Source organism: Equus asinus, chromosome 23, assembly GCF_041296235.1.
Source record: "Equus asinus isolate D_3611 breed Donkey chromosome 23, EquAss-T2T_v2, whole genome shotgun sequence".
In the NCBI taxonomy this organism is placed as follows: domain Eukaryota; kingdom Metazoa; phylum Chordata; class Mammalia; order Perissodactyla; family Equidae; genus Equus; species Equus asinus.
Genome location: NC_091812.1, coordinates 26,841,483 through 26,861,387, shown reverse-complemented (window position 1 = coordinate 26,861,387; position 19,905 = coordinate 26,841,483). Strand labels below are relative to the sequence as shown.

The 19,905-nt window shown below is 33.7% G+C and overlaps 1 protein-coding gene across 7 annotated transcripts in view; it reads left to right on the top strand.

Annotated features, from left to right (window-relative positions):
• VPS13A (vacuolar protein sorting 13 homolog A) overlaps window positions 1-19,905 on the top strand; it is a 231,748-nt gene that overhangs the window by 192,494 nt on the left and 19,349 nt on the right. For 4 of the 7 annotated variants that reach the window (XR_011497472.1, XR_006525972.2, XM_014832544.3 and 1 more), the window contains 9 exons: window positions 1,429-1,542; window positions 2,646-2,788; window positions 3,878-3,959; window positions 5,071-5,184; window positions 5,280-5,355; window positions 5,443-5,606; window positions 5,915-5,960; window positions 6,072-6,195; window positions 12,527-12,641. Coding sequence is in view for 5 of the 7 variants with exons in the window: in XM_014832544.3 (XP_014688030.2) it covers window positions 1,429-1,542; window positions 2,646-2,788; window positions 3,878-3,959; window positions 5,071-5,184; window positions 5,280-5,355; window positions 5,443-5,606; window positions 5,915-5,960; window positions 6,072-6,195; window positions 12,527-12,641 (978 nt within the window). In the remaining 2 variants the exon portion in view is untranslated. Of the gene's footprint in view, window positions 1-1,428; window positions 1,543-2,645; window positions 2,789-3,877; window positions 3,960-5,070; window positions 5,185-5,279; window positions 5,356-5,442; window positions 5,607-5,914; window positions 5,961-6,071; window positions 6,196-12,526; window positions 12,642-12,835; window positions 15,635-16,374; window positions 16,544-17,443; window positions 17,650-19,905 lie in introns of those variants that run through there. The other 3 variants (XM_044767592.2, XM_044767593.2, XM_044767594.2) reach the window with 3 other exon arrangements.

Sequence of the window (19,905 nt, the reverse complement as noted above, 5' to 3'; positions counted from 1 at the left end):
GCCCCCTGTACACAGTTGTATATCTTAGCTGCAGGTCCTTCTAGTTGTGGGGTGTGGGGCGCCGCCTCAACGTGGCCTGACGAGCGGTTCCATGTCCGCGCCCAGGATCCGAACCCTGGGCCGCCACAGCGGAGCACGCGAACTTAACCGCTCGGCCACAGAGCCGGCCCCTGTATCTTCGTTGAGTCAATGATTTTCTTCCCAATTACCCTTCACCACAAAATCCACTGTTTCCTAAAGGACTCTTATGGTTGAACTTCTTCACACTCTGTTGTAAATGAAGTCAATTTCTTTGGGAATAGATTAGGAGCTACTTTAAAGTCTACCTGCCCCCCAGCAAAATCTCTGAACCAGAGTTTTGGAGCTGGGGGTGAAGCAAGGGTGATCAGAGCCCCAATATTCTAAGTGGTGTCACACTCAGGTAGAGCACTTGTTTCATGAGTAGAGACTGGACAGAAGAAGGCAGCTCCTACGTTCCGTGTAATTTAGCCTCAGCGGCTGATCGGTGGGGATAGGGTGAGAAATGCTGACATCCTGTGCCTTCTAGGAAGAGTCCTCCAATTGGAGTCTGGCCATAGAGGGAGCTCTGTGTGTACCAGTCTTGAGTGGAGTTGTGGCTTGTTGAGCTGAGAGTGGGAATTGAGAGAATGGTCCTTGTTCAGATGCCGCAAACTTCCTTTTCTTACGAAATTTTTGTAGATTAATAGATGTTTCATTTGCTTATATCCTTAGGACCATTCATAGAGGCCTTAAATGTTTGTTTTTTAAATACATTTTACCAGTTTTGTTGGGGAACTGGCCTAAAGAGCTTCTCACACTATCATCCCAGAAGTCAATTTCCAAATACACTTTTAGTAAGACTCTCATTTTGATGATTTTGTTAATAAGTTAAAATGTGAATGTTGGGCCATTTCTCAGCACATAGAAGTAACTTTGATTTGTGAGTGTTGGAAGAGAAGTACTGTTGATTATCAAGAATGAAAGCACTAATCATTTCGTGCAAAATTATTTCCACTGCCTTCCCCTTTTTTGACCGTATTACCAGCCTCTGTAGATGTCAGTAAGGCATTTATCAAAAAGCTACAAGTGAACTATGATTGTATTTAAAAAAATAAATGTTTCTAAGAAAGTGTTGATGGATTGGATCAGTGGCCTTTTGGAATAAAATCTATGGTCACATGAAGAAAAGCTTAGTGTCTTTTAATGGATTGTATGGAAACATAGAAGATATGCTTATCAGTTTGTGAGTGACAGAACTTTCCTGACAACAGAGATGTTAGTTTCCCTTCTGAGGCAGTATCTTTCCATCCATGAGCAGTGTTGAATCTGGATATTATAGGGGACTCTTCTGCAGTGTGTGAGCTATTGGCTTAAATACCTCATTCAGATCGGTCCCACAAGTTTTTAATATTTTATGTTCCTTTGTAGATTGAACTTTTTCATAAAGATATAGAAGCTTTCCAAGAAGAATATAAAACAGTTTCATCGGTAGATTCATCACAAGTCAGTCTCTATGAATATTTTCATATATCTCCTATCAAGGTAGGGGAAAGACAAGTCATTTTCATTATCCTTGATAATCTAGGTAATAACAAATCAACTTGATCAGTTTGGGGGAATATAGCATTTAAATTATGTTCTTTAGTAGTATATAAATTCTGTAACTTCTCAATTACAAATGTAAATAAATAGCAAAGGAATAATCCTTTTAAATTTTTATTTGTACTTATAATAATTTTTCACCATGTGGAAGTCATAGTGGAACCACCTACAGCATGTGTTTGTATGTTTATATCTTGACCTAACATTATGTTACCTTAGTTTTCTGTTAGGGTGTTTATGACAATTTTCAAAATTTTGTGTATGACATATATATAACTATTTTTTTAATTGAGGTATAATTGACATATAAGATTCTATTAGTTTCAGGTGTGCAACATAATGATTCAGTATTTGCATATGCTGCAAAATGATCACCACAGTAATTCTAGTTACCATCCATCACCATACAGTGTTACAAATTTTTTTCTTATAATGAGAACTTTTAAGATTTACTCTCTTAGCAACTTTCAGATATGCAATATGGTATTGTTAACTCGAGTATATGTTTTAAATTAATTTATAAAGTAACTTTGATTTAAGAATTGAAGATTGAATGGAAGTAAATGTAAGTTCTTAACACAAAGTTTCTATGAGTTACATATTACTTGAAAAATTATTGTACAACTATATCTACAGTATGTATATGCATACAATACAAAAGTGCTTTTTAACTGGCTTCACCATGCTAACTTAATTCTAATAGTTGAAACATTCACTTTTGGAGATATTTGAGTTATTTCCAACAACTTCAACTTCTAGATTTTAAATGTTATTAAAAGGTATGTAAAAATTAGTATGTTCCTAGGTTCACTAAAAGAATTGAAGTAAATATCATATAATCTTACATTGCTGAATTTAAAATTTTAAAAGAGCTGTACTAGATTTTAAATTCCTTTAACTTTCACTTATTAATTTTGGCATAATCCGGATAACTTTGAAGTCTTATTTATCATGTACTGAATTTAAAATGAGATTAAATTTTAAAAGTTAAAATTGTCATTGTGAAGATAGTGCTTTCAATATTTATTTCTTTCTCTCTTTAGTTGCATTTAAGTGTTTCACTGAGTTCGGGTAAAGAAGCTAAAGATTCAGAACAACATGGAGGGCTGCTTGCAGTTCATTCTTTAAATCTGTTACTGAAGAGTATTGGTGCCACTCTTACAAATGTACAAGATGTAGTTTTTAAGTATGTTTAATATTCAAGTCTATAAATTAGTGAAATGTCCATTTTATATTTACCTCAAAATTTTATAAGTGAAAAAGTGTGTAAAGTACATTGCATATCATAGGCAAAATATAGTTTTTGCTGTTAAATGGAATGTAATTTAAGTAACATATTACTTGCTAACCCTTAACTACTAAATAACAGAATAGTTATTAAATAATTTCCTTAAGAAAGAGGGACAGTGGCCGTGCAAGTTTGTGCAATTTGTGAGGCCCTTCTGGCCTAGGAAAGGATCCCTAAGAAGCTGTGTGTGCCCTAAGGTGTGGTGTCTAAAAGATGTGGTGCTTAAAACTTACAGCTTCAAGGCCTACAGGATCAAGACTCTTCAAAGCATTTGTGACTAGAATAAAATGAATGCCATGATAGTGAAAATGAAAGGATCAGTTTAAATGTTAGCATCAAGAATTTACGTTTTAATGTGAGTCATAATGGAAGCTCTTAGAGCATCTGACCAAAGAGACTCAGAGTCTGAGGGGGACCTTTAGATGAGAGTGACTTTTTCAGGTAGCACCTAGAACTGTTACTAAGAGCAGTAGTAAGAATCAGTCAGTCCAGTGAGAGGTAACTCCAGGACATGCTGTGAATAGATTATAAGTGAATCAATCTTGATTCCTCAGCTGTCAGCTGATCAGGCAGGACCTGCAGCAACTGAACTCTGGCCATTCTTGAGCAGCCTCTTCCATTTATCTCCGTGTGTCAAACAGTTTCTGTGTGGGCCATAATAGGACAGAGTTGAGAAATACAGTTCATGTCCATGAGTGGGAAACTGGAGGTCTCTGCATCTCCTAAATTATGTGAAAATGTGTGTATATATTGACAGCTTTTCCGAGGATAAGATCCATAGCTTTTATCAGCTTCTTAGAGGGTTCTTTGATCAGAATGTGCAGAGATGTATGTAAAAGAGTAGATTTTCTGATTGGCATGGGAAAATGTACTAACAGGAAAGATTTGTAGGCAAATTCTAAAGAAAATAAAATTATTCATTAATATTAAAAACATCCTCTTTCCTTTTTTCCACACACGCACACATTATTTATATATTTTTTTCAGGCTTGCATTTTTTGAACTCAACTATCAGTTCCATACAACATCTGAACTACAGTCTGAAGTAATAAGACACTACTCAAAACAGGTTTGTCTGAGATTATTTCACAAAGGGACAAAGTGGTATAAAATAGTTAAACTGTATATGTCTGTATGCGTATAATGTAGATTTGGCAAGGAAGTGAAAAACCATTTTCAAAATTTTAAAACATGAGTTTTTTCCCCTCAGAATTGTAGAAAGAAATTGAGCCCAACTCCATTTCCATTTTTTGTCCTATTTTTTAGCCACTGACAGAAATCTTTCCTGGACAGAAATATTTCCTAGGCATAAATCTTTAAATAAAATATTAACTAAGTAATTCACCACACTTACTTAAAAAAAAAATAGATTCAAGGGAAACTATTTATTAGTAACTAACTGATGAACATAGGATACTTTTTAATGTAATTGAGTTGTTGAGTCAGCTAGATACGTTATCTTAGTGGGGTTTTTTCCGCCTCTAGACAGACTCCTGTATTGTACGATATAACTTATTGAGTATCTGAGGCAGCTGTTGTATAGTGGACAGGTCACTGAGCTTGACCTAAGAGGTCTGGATTTGGATCCCAGTTTTGCTGTTTACCCATTGTGTGACCCTGGGCATCCTTTGACGCATGTGTTTCTCTAGCTTTTAAAATCATGGTGGTAATCACTGTCAAATGTAGTTGTAAAAGTGAAAGCATTTTGAATATTCTAAAGCTTTATGTAACTATCTCATATTATTTCCAATATTCTAACACTAAATTGCTTTTTGAAAATGAAGACTAGTGGGGCTGGCCTGATGGCATAGTGGTTAAGTTTGTGCACTCTGCTTCAGCAACCCAGGGTTCACAGGTTCAGATCCCAGGTGCAGACCTAGCACTGCTCATCAAGCCATGCTTTGGTGGCATCTCACATAAAATAGAGGAAGATTGGCACAGATGTGAGCTCAGCAACAGTCTTCCTCAAGCAAAAAGAAGAAGATTGGCAACAAATGTTAGCTCAGGGCCAATCTTCCTCACAAAACATAAAAATAAAAAATGAAAATGAAGACTAGTGATGAATAAGGTGATAATGATTTAGGTGTTGAAATAAAAAAACTGGATATGTGTACTAGATATAAGAAAAAAGTATTAAGTCTGATCATCCAAATTGATTAAAGTTCGTATTTCATTTTTAGGCCATTAAGCAGATGTATGTACTCATTCTTGGACTTGAAGTTTTGGGAAACCCTTTTGGCTTGATTAGAGAATTTTCTGAAGGTGTAGAAGCATTTTTTTATGAACCTTACCAGGTAAGATAGTTATCCTCATTTATAGCAATAAGTTCACCTTTAACAGTAAATATAACATTATTTGTTTTTGTTTTTGTTTTTTTTTGACCCTTTAGGGAGCCATTCAGGGTCCTGAAGAGTTTGTGGAGGGAATGGCACTAGGGCTGAAGGCACTAGTTGGTGGAGCTGTTGGTAAGAAACAGAATGCCTACTGAGTAGGATTATGCTAGAAAGTAATGATATATTTGCTCTTATTAAAGATACTGTAACTTCTCCTAGGTGGATTAGCTGGTGCTGCCTCCAGAATCACCAGTGCTATGGCTAAAGGGGTAGCAGCTATGACTATGGATGAAGACTACCAACAGAAGAGAAGAGAAGCCATGAATAAGCAGCCAGCTGGTCTTAGAGAAGGCATCACTCGTGGAGGAAAAGGCTTAGTTTCTGTAAGAAATTTCCCAGGGTTGTGAACATTTTAGGGAATATCTTTTAAAGCCACATTCTGTGAATAAGGAAATAGACATAGAACTTTGGCTTCTTCAAATATTATTTGGATATTGGAGGAACAGTAGGTTGTGGCCTATGTGAAATATGTCAGTAGCCTCCAAAAGCATTCAGGTTAAATAAAATAGTAATTATGTTAGTTCTTAGATGTCTAGAAAGCAGAGCTCCGTATTTTTTTGGTAAGCCAGATTTGGTGCTTCAAGGCATTGTGTGAAAGTTTTATAAATTTTCACTTGTCCTTTCCCTTTAGGGTTTTGTAAGTGGCATAACAGGAATTGTTACAAAACCAATCAAAGGCAAGTATGATAGTTCCTTCGGGTGATATATATTACCAAGTCTTTCACAAGTTGATTCTATTTTCATTCTTCATCCAATTGTCTAAAACGTTGTCTTTTTTTTCTTTTTAGGAGCTCAAAAAGAAGGGGCAGCTGGTTTCTTTAAAGGTGTTGGGAAAGGTTTAGTTGGAGCAGTGGCAAGGCCAACAGGAGGCATCATAGACATGGCTAGCAGTACGTTTCAGGGAATAAAAAGGTAAATTCTCTTTGATGTAGGATATGAGTAAAATGCTTAAACCACAAGAAATGAAATACATCTGTTTGGCTCAAGGCACTTAGTTATGAACCCTACACTATAGCAAGTTGCATATGATCTTTCTAATTCCTTTCGATAGTTTTAAGTTGTTGCCGTTGCATCATTTCAACTTTATAGAGTTCTCCTTTATTTGTCATTTCTTCCCAGGTGTCTTGGCAGGAAAGGTTTAGCAAGTTAAGCAAGCTTTTCAGTTATATTGATTGATATACATTACAATAATGGAATGCTATATGTCAGTTATAAAATTAGCAAGTGTAATATTCTGTCTCCTATTTTGAGAAATAAAGAATGGCATTTTATATTCCTAGTTCAAACTCACCCTGTGTTCACCCTTCATTTATGCTCTTATTTTGTTATGAAACATGACATCTGTTCCTTATATTTTTCTTCATTTGTACAATAATTTTAAAGCATGGTATCCCTTCCTCCAAATTAAATTTAGCTTAAGACTGAAATTTACTAAGTGCATTATTGTTATCTGTTCTAGAAATTTGCAACACATACAATGATTGATTAAATTCATGCTAATGAGACCTGATTTAGAAAGATAGGTGGGTGGATATCTCCCTAATCTGTTTCCTTTGGTATTGTCTCTTGCTTCCTGCTCTATAGGGGTAAGTATTGTCATCCTATGAGCTGCTCCTCTTAAGTCAGTATTTCATACTCCTTACCATAATTGGATGTTTCCAGTTTTGTAATTTAGAATTAGGATGAGAAAAAAAGTTTGTCTCTTCTACCTGTAACTAGTTTCACACATATAATGTGTTGAGTTTTAGTCATTAGAGAAACTCAAAAGTCAGTGAAACATGAGGAGTTCAAAATGTGTAGGGCTGGCCCCATGGCTTAGTGATTAAGTTCAGTGCGCTGTGCTTCAGAGGCCTGGGTTCACAGGTTCAGATCCTGGGCACAGACCTACACCACTTGTCAGCCATGCTGCGGCAGCCACCCACAAAATAGAGAAAGATTGGCAGCGATGTTAGCTCAGGGCAAATCTTCCTCAGCAAGAAAATTTTAAAAAATATGTAGAGAGCTAGGCAGGTATCTGTTCAGAGCTGCTATAATAACTTTCCATTTATCTAAAAACCTTATAATCTATATCCAGCTACATTACCTTTAAGGATTAACAGCAAAATAAAACATTTTTAGAAAAAAATAAGACTAGGAACTATTAAAGGACATACTTGTAAAAGGACACTGAAACCAGAAAGAAGTGGGTTATAAGAATCAAATGTAAAAATATAAATTGGTAGATAAAGCTAATTGAACTGTATAAAAACAGCTTTGGAACCAAAATATTAAAAATAATGAGATGCAATTTGAAGGGAATAATTGGCATTAAGCATTTTAATTTCATTTCTGAAGAAGATATACTATTTATTTTATATATATCATATATATTATATATAGTAAATATATACACACACACATATACACATACACACACACCATATATACTAAAGAGGATTACTACATAACATCAGATGAAACAGACTGTAAGGCAAAAAACAGGAAAGCATTATTTTAGATAAATAAGATAATTAGTTAATGATAAAAAGAACAATTAACCAAGAAGATAATAACAATTTTTAATTTATCCTCAACTCACAATAGCCTCAATCTTTGTAAAGCAAAAATGATAAAATTACAAAAACTTTCCAGATCTTCAATAATGGTGTAAGAATCTAACATTTTTTTCCATAATTGATAGATCAGGAAGACAAAATAAAAGTAAATAAATGATTTGAACACAGTTAACAAGTTTGATCTAATACACATATAAATATTTATTGATTCATTACATTTTAGGGAGCTTCTTATATGTCTAGATACTGTTTTATTCGCTGAAGAAACCCAGAAATGGACACAAGTGGCAAAGTTCCTGTCCTCATAGAGCTTGCATTTTTAGTGGGAGAATAATAGAAATAAGTAAACTGGTAAATAAATGATATGTTAAATGGTGAAAATGCTATATTTTTATATATATATAAGAAAATAATATATATTCTTATCTATATAAGAATCATATATATTCTTATATTCATATATAAGATGTTCAGATATGCATTCATGTATAAGATGTTCAGAGAAGCTTCACTGGTAAGGTTAAATTTGTGGAGAGATGTGAAGGAAGTAAGGGAGTGAGCCATGTGAGAAGAATGTCGTAGGCGGTAGGAACAGCAAGTACAAAGCCCTGATGCAGGAGGATGCATGGCCAGTGTACCTGGAGTAGATTGAGCAAAGGAAAAAGTGGGCAAAGATGTTCTCAGAGAATGAGCAAGGGATCAGATCATATAGGGCTTGGTAAGCCTCTGTAAGGATTTTAGCGTTTTCTTACGTAAGACAGGAAGCTATTGGAAGGTTTTGAACAAGAAGAATGATATAAACTGGCTGCTATATTGAGAATAAACCATAGGGGGACCAGGGCAGACATGGGAACACTTAAGAGGCTTTTGCAGTGATAGGAGAAATGATTAGACTAGGGTGATTAGACCAGTATAGGCTAGAGGTTGTAAGGAGGAGTCATGTTCCGCATGTATTTTGAAGGTGGTAGCAACAAGATTAGTTAATAAATTGGACGTGGCATATGGAAGAAAGAGTTCATCAAGGGCAATTCTAAAGTTTTTGTCTGAACCACTAGAAGGATAAAGTTGTCATTCCTTTTAGGGAAAGAGGGAATTCACAGTTTTGTTTTGAATATATTAAACTTAAACTATCTCCTAGATGTCCAAATGGAGACATTTAGTAGTTGTTGAGTATAGGAGTCTGAAGTTCAAGAGAAGGCTCCAAGCTAGAGTTAAAAATTAGAGATTCTTGAACCTATAATACGGTGTTTAAAGCCATGAGATTGGATGAGATAACCTAGGGAAAGAAAATGGAAAAGAGAGAAAAGAAGAGTTCCAAGGACTTGGCCTTCAAGCACAGCAACACGTAGAAGTTGGGGAAATAAAGAGGACCCAGGAAAGGGCCATTAAATGGAATGGCCATTAAAGTAAGGGGGATAATTGAGAAAGTGGTGTTCCAAAAGCCAAGAAACAGACAATCCTAGCTTGTACTGTTGTGTAAGAGAAAAGAGAACCCTCTCTCATGCATCTTGTGTGAGAGCACTATAAGTTTGATTTGAAAAGCAGGTGTGGGACTTAGAACAGAGAAATTGTTCCCCTTTCATCTTTGCAGTCCCTCTACCTGGAGTACTCTTCTCTCTGTTGTCAGCATGGTCACTTCCTTTATTCAAAACTTATCTTCCCAGTGAGGCCTTCCATGCCACCCTAAAATTTCAATTTATCCCCTACTCCTGCCCCGATACTTCGTATCTCTCTTCCCTCCTTTATTTTTCTTCTCTTTAGCTCTCATCACTATTTAATGCACTATATATTTTACCTTGTTTATTTGTCTTTCCTACCAGAATGTAAGTTTTGTGAATGCAGTGCCTCTTGTCTGTTTCCACAGCACTTAGAATACTGCTTGACATGTGGTAGTCTTTTTTTGCACTGAGATCATTGTAGAGTCACATGCAGTTGTAGGAAATAATGCAGAGAGACCCCTTGTACATGTATTATGTTTTCTATGGCTACTGTAACAAATTATCACAAAATTGATGGCTTAAACGATAGAAATTTATTCTCTCCCAGCTCTGGAGGCCAGAAGTGAGAAATCAAGGTGTCAGCAGGGCTGCACTGCTTCTGGAGGGAAGAATTTGCACCTTGCCTCTTCCAGCTTCAGGTGGCTACAGGCATTTCTTGGCTTGTGGCTGCATCATTTCAATCTCTGCCTTCATCTTCACATTCCTTCTCCTCTGTATGCCTAATCTGCCTCTGCCTCTCATGAGGACACTTGTGGTGGCATTTAGGGCCCACACAGATAATCCAAGATTATCACCTCATCTTGGAATCCTTAAGTTAATCATATCCACATAGACTTTACCATATAAAATAACATTCAGAGGTTCCAGGGATGGGAGCCTGATATCCTTGAGAACCACCATCCAGACCACCACATATATTTGGCCCAGTTTCCACAGTAGTAACATTTTGCAAAACTTTAACAGTATCACAACCAGGATATTGACATGATACAATCCACCAATTTTATTCAGATTTCCTCAGTTTGTACTCATTTGCTTGTGTGTGCACCAGTTTCATACGATTTTATCATTTTTGTATGTTTGTGTCCACCACCACAATGAAGATACTAAACAGTACCAGCACCACAAAAATATCTCATATTGCCCTTTTATAACCACATCTACCTCCCTCCCATATATCCCTGTAATCTATAATGCTGTTTTAAACACCTTAATATAGTCTACTTAAAATTGAGATATAATTCGCATACTATTAAAAAAATCACCATTTTAAAGTGTACATTTCAGTAATTTTTAGTATATTCACAAAGTTGTACAGTCATCACCGCTATCTAATTCTAGAGCATTTTCATCACCCGAAAAAGAAATCCTGTGCTTGTGAGCCGTCACTCAGCATTTCCCCTCTTGTCAGCCAACAGCAACCACTATTCTTCTTCCTGTCTCTCTGGATTTGCCTCTTCTGGACATTTCATATAAATGGAATTATACAGTGTGTGTCCTCTTGTGGCTGGATTCTTTCACTTAGCATTATAATGTTTTCAGGGTTCATCCATGTCGTAGCATAAATGAGGACTCCTCTGTCCTAGAGAATGTTCCATGTGCACTTGAGAAGAATATGTTGTTTGCTGTTGTTGGAATTGAGTGTTTTATAGACGTTTTTAGGTCTAACTGGATGGTAGTGTTGTTCAAGTCTTCTATTTCCTTGCTGATCTTCTGTCTGTTTGGTATCCATTATTGAAAGTTGAGTATTGAATGACTATTATTGTTGAATCGTCTTTTTCTCTTTTCAATTCTGTCAGTTTTTGCTTCGTGCATTTGGGGGCTCTGTTGTTAAGTACTTATGTTTATAATTTTTATATCTTCTTGATGAATTGACCCTTTTCTCGTTGTGAAATGGCCTTCGTTGTGACTAATAAGAATTTTTTTGTTTAAAGTCTAATTTTTTCTGATCTTACTATAGCCATTCCAGCTCTCTTTTGGTTACTATTTACATGGTGTATCTTTCTTCATCCTTTTACTTCCGACTTATTTATGTCTTTGACTCTAAAGTGAGTCTCTTGTGGACAGCAGATATTTTTTTATCCATTCTGCCAAATTCTTATAACTGGGGGATTTATCTATATCTGTGTGGCTATATATGTGAATATATTATGTGTAAGCTCTTAACTAATATTTGTTGAATGTGTGAATATTTGTTGAATGAATGAACAAATAAATGGACCATTCACATGTAGGTCCATATAGTCAGAAATGTTAAATAAAATATTACAGTACCAAATTCAGCAATGTATATATGAATTTCAAACAAAACATATTGAGTCCAAGTAGAAATATGAGGGTATTTGAACATCAGAAAACCATGTAATGTAAGATTTATAACATTAATAGATTGAAGGAGATTAAACCACATTATTACAGCAATGACCAGGAAAAAAATCGTTACTTAAAATTCATTGCACATCCAAGATTTTCAGAAACAATAATAGAAAAAGAGCTATAACAAGCAAACTAAGAGTAGAAATGAACTTACTTGGCTTGACAAAAGTTGCCTTTAAAAAGGAAAGCAAAAGCATTGCTAATATCTGTACATCATGGAGAACTCTTAACAGCTTTCCTTTTAAAGTTAGGAATGAGACAGGGATGCCTACAGTCCCTCTGGTATTTAGCATTGTACTGGAGGAACTAGACAGTATATAGTCATGGACTGCATAGCAATGTTTTGGTCAACAACGGAGTACATGTACAACAGTGGTCCCATAAGATTAGTAGCATAGAGCCTGGGTGTGTAGTAGGCTATACCATCTAGATTTGTGTGAGTACACTCTATGATGGTCACTCAGCAACAAAATTGCCTAACGATACATTTCTCAGAACGTATCCCCATCATTAAGTGACACATGACTGTAGTAAGAAAGAAAAAGAAATTGAAGGTCTTAAAATGGAAAAGACAAAAGCAGTATTCATCATTTGCTGATTCTCTGATTATTGTCTACAAGAAAGTCCAAGAGAATCTATAAACAAACTTTACAATTCTGTGTTTTTCTGGAGAACTTAGTCATAAAGACAAATTTTAAATAGAGTAATAGACTTACTTTATCCAAAAGAAGATCCTTTTTAGTAGTTGCATTTCAAAGTTACTTATGAGTTTTTGAATAATTTTTAAAATCAAGTTATATTTTTTCTCCCTAGAGCTACAGAGACTTCTGATGAAGTGGCGAGTCTGCGACCTCCTCGATTCTTTAATGAAGATGGAGTTATCAGACCTTACAGGTTGAGGGATGGCACTGGAAATCAAATGTTACAGGTGGGTGAAAAATATCTTATAAATTAAGATTAGTCAAGTTAACTTTTTTAAAAGTAGCTATATAATGCTTTAAATATATGTCAGATTATTTAGGCTTTTATTGGTTTTCTTTAATTCCATTTGTAAGTGTCTTATGTTTACTTAGGTTTTAATGTACATTTATTTACTATAAGATTTTTTTTTCTTTTTTACAGGCATCAAAAAGTTTGATATGAAAACAGTTAATGCATGACTTTGCAAGTGAAAGCCAGCAGTAGATTTTAGTCTTAAAATTTATAGACTACGTACAGCTGTTTCAGTATTTTGAATACAAAGGAAAGCTTTTGTATTGGTAACTTTTTGTATAGGATTTTTAGTGAATATGATCTTTTTATAGGCTATTCTTAGTTGTGTACTGGATTTGCTAGATTTATTGAAAGCTCTTGTGCCTTTTGTACCCTCATAGTTGGTGGTACACATTTAGTCAATTAGACCATTTCTGTTTATCAAACCACTAGTAGCTTTTTTTGCCAGATATAGCCCTCATGTCCAATTAGGCATGGATAAGGAAAAATCTCAGGACCACTGCTATTGCAAATTCTTGGGTTCTTATGTTTTTCTTTTGAAGATGCTTAAGTGGCCATGACCCTCTTCCTGCTTTATGCTTGTGTAGTCTGTTTGAAACTTTGTAGAATTTGATAAGCAGTTCACATGAAAGCCAACATCTTTTAGTAAGAAGAATTAGCTTTTGGAACAAACGACTTTCTTACTTTGTACATGGGACTTTTTAAAATCTGGATTATAGTGTAGGTAACTTACATCATAATAGGTTATACTGATTTAAAGTCGTTTCTGTGTTTAGCTGTGGAATACTAAATTAAATCATTTGTTTGAAAACAAACAAGGAGTCATTATGTTGTATAGACTTGAAAATATTCATGATAATAATAAACTGTGGGGATATGATCCTTCTTTTATAGCCTTGGTATTATAAATATTTCATCTTTAGAGTGAAGAGGGTAAAGATTTGAAACTTTAATATTTTACCCACTACATCCAGAGTATATAATTTCACATAAAATGTACTTCCATCTAATGTAGTAAAACATAACCATTGAGTAAATGTGCAATATTTAGTAAAGTGATTTTACAGTGTGTTTAAAATGTTTTTAAAGCATCAAAATAATTGTGTATTGGGATACAACTGGCAATCTAGTGCTAAAGGACGTGTTTCACAGTCTCTACAATGACAGCATATTACTCTTTGGAAATGTTATGGAAGAAGTCACCTATGGTTAATACAATTGAACATATATTTCTGCTCAGTATTTGCCTTCCCTTGTTAGAAGACAATTAGTGTGATACTGATATTTTACTAGACTGAAGTTAGCAAATCACCTTTTAGAAAACTAAAAATATTTCTTGAGAAATTATTTTAACAAACTTAGTATGAAGTAAGGATGAGTAGTGAGGAGAGGTTTAAAAATACATCCTCATTATTAGGGAACAGCTTATAATACGTAAGAAAGCCATGAGTTATCAAAAATTTCTTGTGGTTGATGTTTCAAGTAACAAGTAAATTTCAGTGACAAGTAAATTTATTCTACATTTTCATTGTTGTTTTCTGAAACTTTAAAACTTTGGGATTCAAAAGTCATGACTTTTGAGTGTATTTTTAAAGATGCATATTATTTTCAGTAGGCCAGTCTTAGCACTAATTAACTTAAGGAGCTGTTTAAATGACTAAAAACTCACAATCCTTGTCAGCCATTACTTGTGTTTCAGCAGGAACAATAAAACGCATGTTAGCTGGAATACCTGTGTCGATTCATCAGATGCTTTAGGCTGTTTCTGGTTAGCATTATTCTCTTACAGATATAAGAAGTGGGTTGTTGCTTTGGTGGTAATGGTGCTTTTTTGAATCTCAAAACTCTTCTGTATTATTAGCAAACACTTTAAAATCTGCAAATACCAGTATTGTGGAAAAGAAGTAGATAACATATAAACAGAATTTAAAATCTCATCTGCCTAGTTTTAACCTAAGTGATTTAACAATGGTGCCCTTAGAAAATGTTTAATACTTTCAAATGTTTCTCCTTTTATTTTCTGATTTTCTAGAAAAGGTACTCTGTGTTCACTAAGTTATATATGCCCATATATATAATTAAATATAAAATACACTCTTTCATTGTGTATCTAGGAAGTAGCACATTTTTATAGTGCTTCCTAGTAGTCAATTAAAGTTGCCTACTTAGAGAAATAGAATAATAATTCTAAGACATTCACAGAATATCTCACTGGTATCATCAAACTATTTTATACATTAAGTAAACCAACCAGTAGAGTTTAGTCTTAGGTCTATTAAGTTATGTAATATTATATCCATAATTACTGCCCTACTCAGAGCTGAAAAGTCTACTTCAAAATTATTCTGACTCCTTGAAAATTTCATAATTTTACATGTTTTCCAAGCAATTTGCCATACTTAACTAACCTTTGTGCTTTTCTTTTTTTTTTGACCATGCTTACAGAAAATTCAGGTCTACAGGGAGTGGATTATGATTCAAAGTAGCAGTAGTGATGATGATTATGATGATGATAATTAGTCAGATCTGATACGTTAAAATTCATGTTCTTTGTCATTTTATTTGGAATGTTTCATTAATGTGTTTTGTATGACTGCTATCATGATGCCCATATGTCCACTTTTAAGGCATTAAAATACTTTTTCCTTTTAAAATGTTTTCTGCACATTTTCAAAAAGCAAAATAATTACATTATTTAAGCACAGAAAAATGTATTTTACATTCAAAGTACAGCATACCATATGTTATAGCATTTGCTTGTATATATTTTGTGGCTTTATAATACAGTTAGTCTTTATTATTTAAAGTTAGACAAATTTTTTTTTAATGCTCACTAGTTTTATTTTAAATTATCTGCTTACTTGTTAGCAAAATGCCATTTTTGATGTTCTCTCTAAATTTTCTGGGCTATAATATAATGCTGTTGTGTAAAAAAAAAAGAAAAAAGAAAAGAAAAAGAATAGTAATAGCCAGTCAATATTTTATATTTATTTAGCATTTTAAAAGTATTTTTCTCAAATTTCTTTTAATAATAAGAAACTTATATAACTTGAAGCACTGTGAATTGTTGTTCTGTTCCAAAAGCACGCAGATTGAACTGCTACAATAAGGAACATTCATGATGTGCCATGGAAGGTTAGCTAGCGAGATAATTTATAGTCTGAGAATGAAAAAAACATTCTTTGGTTTACTTTTTATTTCATTATATGTATGTACTTTTTGTGAAACAATGAACAAAGTTGGTTTTACAGTGAAGGGGAGGAAGAACATTTCCTTTACACTCTGAGTCCTTCTGGCTGGTCTGTGAATTAAATTGACATGGGACAGAATAACAGGAGAAAATCAAACAAAGCCTTATAACATGTGTACATGGGAGAGAACCAGGAAAACTGAGCAACTCGCCAAAATGGCAGAAGCTGTTACCTTAAATACTATCTTCAGCTAAAGACAAAGGAGGATGTTATGGGAGATGCCAGAAAAGCACAATAAATAAGAGTAAGGTTATTACACAGGTTTAAGTCCTTACCTTCTGCATTGACAGGAGTTTCTAGAGATAAGATCGTCCCCACTTCTTCGTGGTATAGAGAGGGAGACGTCTTTACAAATGGAGGTTTCTCTTACAAACGTACATGTCTCTTACAAAGGGTAACTTCTTACTTGATTTTCAGAGCTTCTGCCTGTCTGCAGTTTCTCAAAAGTAACCAGCCCAAAATAATCCTCATGCCAAAGAGACGCATTTTAGGCTGGCCAGTTCTGATCCCCACAACAGTCAGTATATTTACATATTAACTTACATATCCATATGCTATATCCCTATAATAAAATGTTACAAGTTAGTTCAGGACATTAGAAGAATTTTTATAGTAAGCATAATTATGTATATTTTTTCTTGGTGATACTGAGAAAATGTTATCTATGTCTCTGAAAGATCAGTGAGTAAATCTGTTTTATGTTTTGTGTACTGGAGGGTTTTTTTGTTTTTAATTTCAACTTACATGAAACTGTCTTTTTCTGTTTTGCTAGTGTATCAGATGTACTAAAAAAAAAACTCTCTAATAAGTGAATGACTGTTACAGTCTAATGTTTAATCCCTTATGATTGCTGTGCTTTTGGATCAACAAAGGAACATTTACCTTGATGTATGTTAAGCACTTTGCTTATATTGAGTTTATATTAGATTGTAGTAAATACTTGCCTTAATTGTTCAACTTTTGGCTTAATTCATTCAGCCTGTGATTTCTGAGTCTCTTCTGATTCTTGTTTATCAAGATTTTATCGCTATTAAGTCATTGTTCTCAATTTTTTAGAAAATTATTACTTTAAACTTTTATTGATCTTACAGAAAAAGAAAACTGAAAAATTACCATCTCTTGAAATTCTACCTGCCTAACATTCATTCAAATTAAATACAAGTCAAAGTCGTGTATACTAGGACTAAGAAATATGTAAATGTCAAAGAATTTAATTGTTGTTTTCATCAAAATAGTATTCTTAGCTTTTTGGAGTAAGTAAATAAATGAAAACAGTGATCATTAAAATAGTCACTACTGGTTATCAATGACAATTTGTATTTGTCATGTACTCAGTGTTCTCTCACCCTTAGCCAAAATCAAACCAAGGCTGCTGCTGCTACTAGAAGCTATAAGGAGCAGAGCCTGTTGTTATGTATTATGTATGCCTGAGGAAGGAAAGGTCTGGAAATGTCTTCACTGGCTTCTTATATTCCACCTTTGCTAGGCACAAGGCCTTTCTAAAAGGGAAAATGCTAAAACTACTTGTTTGCAAGACATTTACTGAGTTTCCTGTGGTTCGCCTGTGACACTTAATTTTATGGTACTGGTTTCGTAAGGATCCTTAAGAATTTATCTGGAAAAAGTTCTGGATATTTCAGCAATGAGTTACCATTTTAATGAAAAGAAAATTGGAGGTAGGATTACATTTATTTTAAATCTCTTGAACAGTAAGAAGATTTAAAACAATATTCTAGTAACTAGTAAACTTTGTTCATGTGATCTTAAGAATTCATCATTCTTAAGTTTTTAGCCCTTAGAAATGAAATATGTTCTTTAACAGTGTAATTGCCCTTCTTCTTTCTGTTTCTGTTTTCCTGCCACAGTGAAATAATCTTTTCAAGCTTTTTTGACCAGAGGTATTAATTATTTTTCCACATTATGTGCTTTTATTAGAGAAAAAGTTAAGACTAAGAATTGCTCTATTGTTTTACATCAGTGTGTTCTTCATGGAGATGTAATATCTTCTTATTCCTCATCAAATGTAAAGAAAATAAGTTCAACTTTGGGGCTTTAATGAGATGAACAGTTCTTTTATTTGTTTATTAGGGGCTTTATAATGAATTAGAACTTTAAAAATGGAAGTATCCATCTAATAAGAAAGTCTAATGAGAAAGTTGTTGGAAAGATAATGTAATACCATACCTTTCCATATCCTTTAACTTTATTATATTCCAAATTTCTCCATGTTCATTGCTTGTGTGTAGAAAAGGGGAGAGAGGGTTCTTCTCTTTTCTCTAAGGGAGTAATTACTCATTCTTTATTGTCCTTTGTGTCTACTTGACACTTGAATGATATTGAAAACTGGCAAGAAGAAAAATTTATAAAAGTCCTGAAGTTGTGGGCACCTATCACCGTGAATAAATAACCGAAGTTTATAAGAGCCTGTGGATGAAATTAATTAGCGTTCACAGTGGATATAGATATAACAAATGTAAATCCAGAATATTATTGCTAAGTTTCAATATTCCTTATGGAAAAGGAGCTCAGAATAAATTTCTTTGTTTCTATATTTAAAACAATAAAGATTTTATAAATTTTACCTTTTGAAATTGTTTAAAACACATATTGCTAAAATCCTGAGTGTTGATTTTAAGGTCATGTTATTAAAATTTACAGATGGAGCCATTGTAGATCTGTGACTAGGACATCAGTGTTCAACATGAAATATATGCTATTGTATTTACATCCCTACCTAGGTCATATACACTAAAGAATGATGACTACTGTAGTAGTTTGTCTGACTTAAGCCCTGTGGTGAAATTTTGTATTATACTTTCCTATAGTGGTGGGAGAAAGACCAGAAACAACCATTCCAACTGTTACGGAGTGGTTTTCTACTGCACCTTCAATCCTCTGTTTTTTGTTTTATAGATTTCCTGCAAATTTAGGAAATTTATTCTAATAGTCCAAAAATATTAAAAGTCCTATGGGGTCTAAATAAGATACACAGGTTATTCGTTTAGATCAAGTATTAATTATGATGGATATGGGAAAAGAATGTAAATTTTATTTATTATTCTATCCCTGCACCTTTGGGATGAATGGAGATCAATTAAAAATGTCTAGATCATTAAGTTAATGTTTAATTTCAGTGGATGAATGTTTGAATTAATAAAGTACAGTGAGTACAGTCAACGCTATACAAAACATTACAGAAAGTCCTGAATCAAAGAAGAATAAAACACATGATTTCAGATAAGTCTATGTTATGGAGCTAATTAGAATAGTTTATGATTCTCATATAAGGGTTTATGGTTTGTTTTGTTTTGATGTGTTAGACCATTTTCATATCCATAATTATCTCTCAGTCAGTGTGATAAATTTATTTAGCAGTTATTCTGTATCAACCAATATATGTAGCAACAGTGTACCTCCAAATGTCAGCTTTAAAATAAATGTTTAATAATTTTTAAAATCGGTTTTTAATGTAACCACCTTCATTGCATATACATATTCTAAGCAGTGAAATGGTAACAAAGATATGTACTAAGTTGCGTTGTGCCATTCCTCTAGATCTTGGGGAAACTTAAATATTTGAGCATTCAAAATATTATAATCATTGTGTTTTTTAAAAACAATCAAGATAGTCAGAGATTTAGCTAAGTATAATTCTTCTTAATTGGACATGCTTTGTTTTTCTACTGTAAATTATCATTTATCAATAACCTGTTAACTACATATGGCTACAGAGATTTCTGAATGTATGCAATAAAACTTAGGATTTCTATGAATTAAAAAAATTATAGAGACCTGCTGTTCATGGAAAAAGCTAAATCCGTCTTGTGAATCATTTAGCTAACATTGATTCTCAGTCTACGATTTTAGTATTTTACAGTGGATATGAAAATTTTCAAAAATTAAAGTAGATTATTTTCTACATTGTTAAAGTAATATATGCTCAGTAAA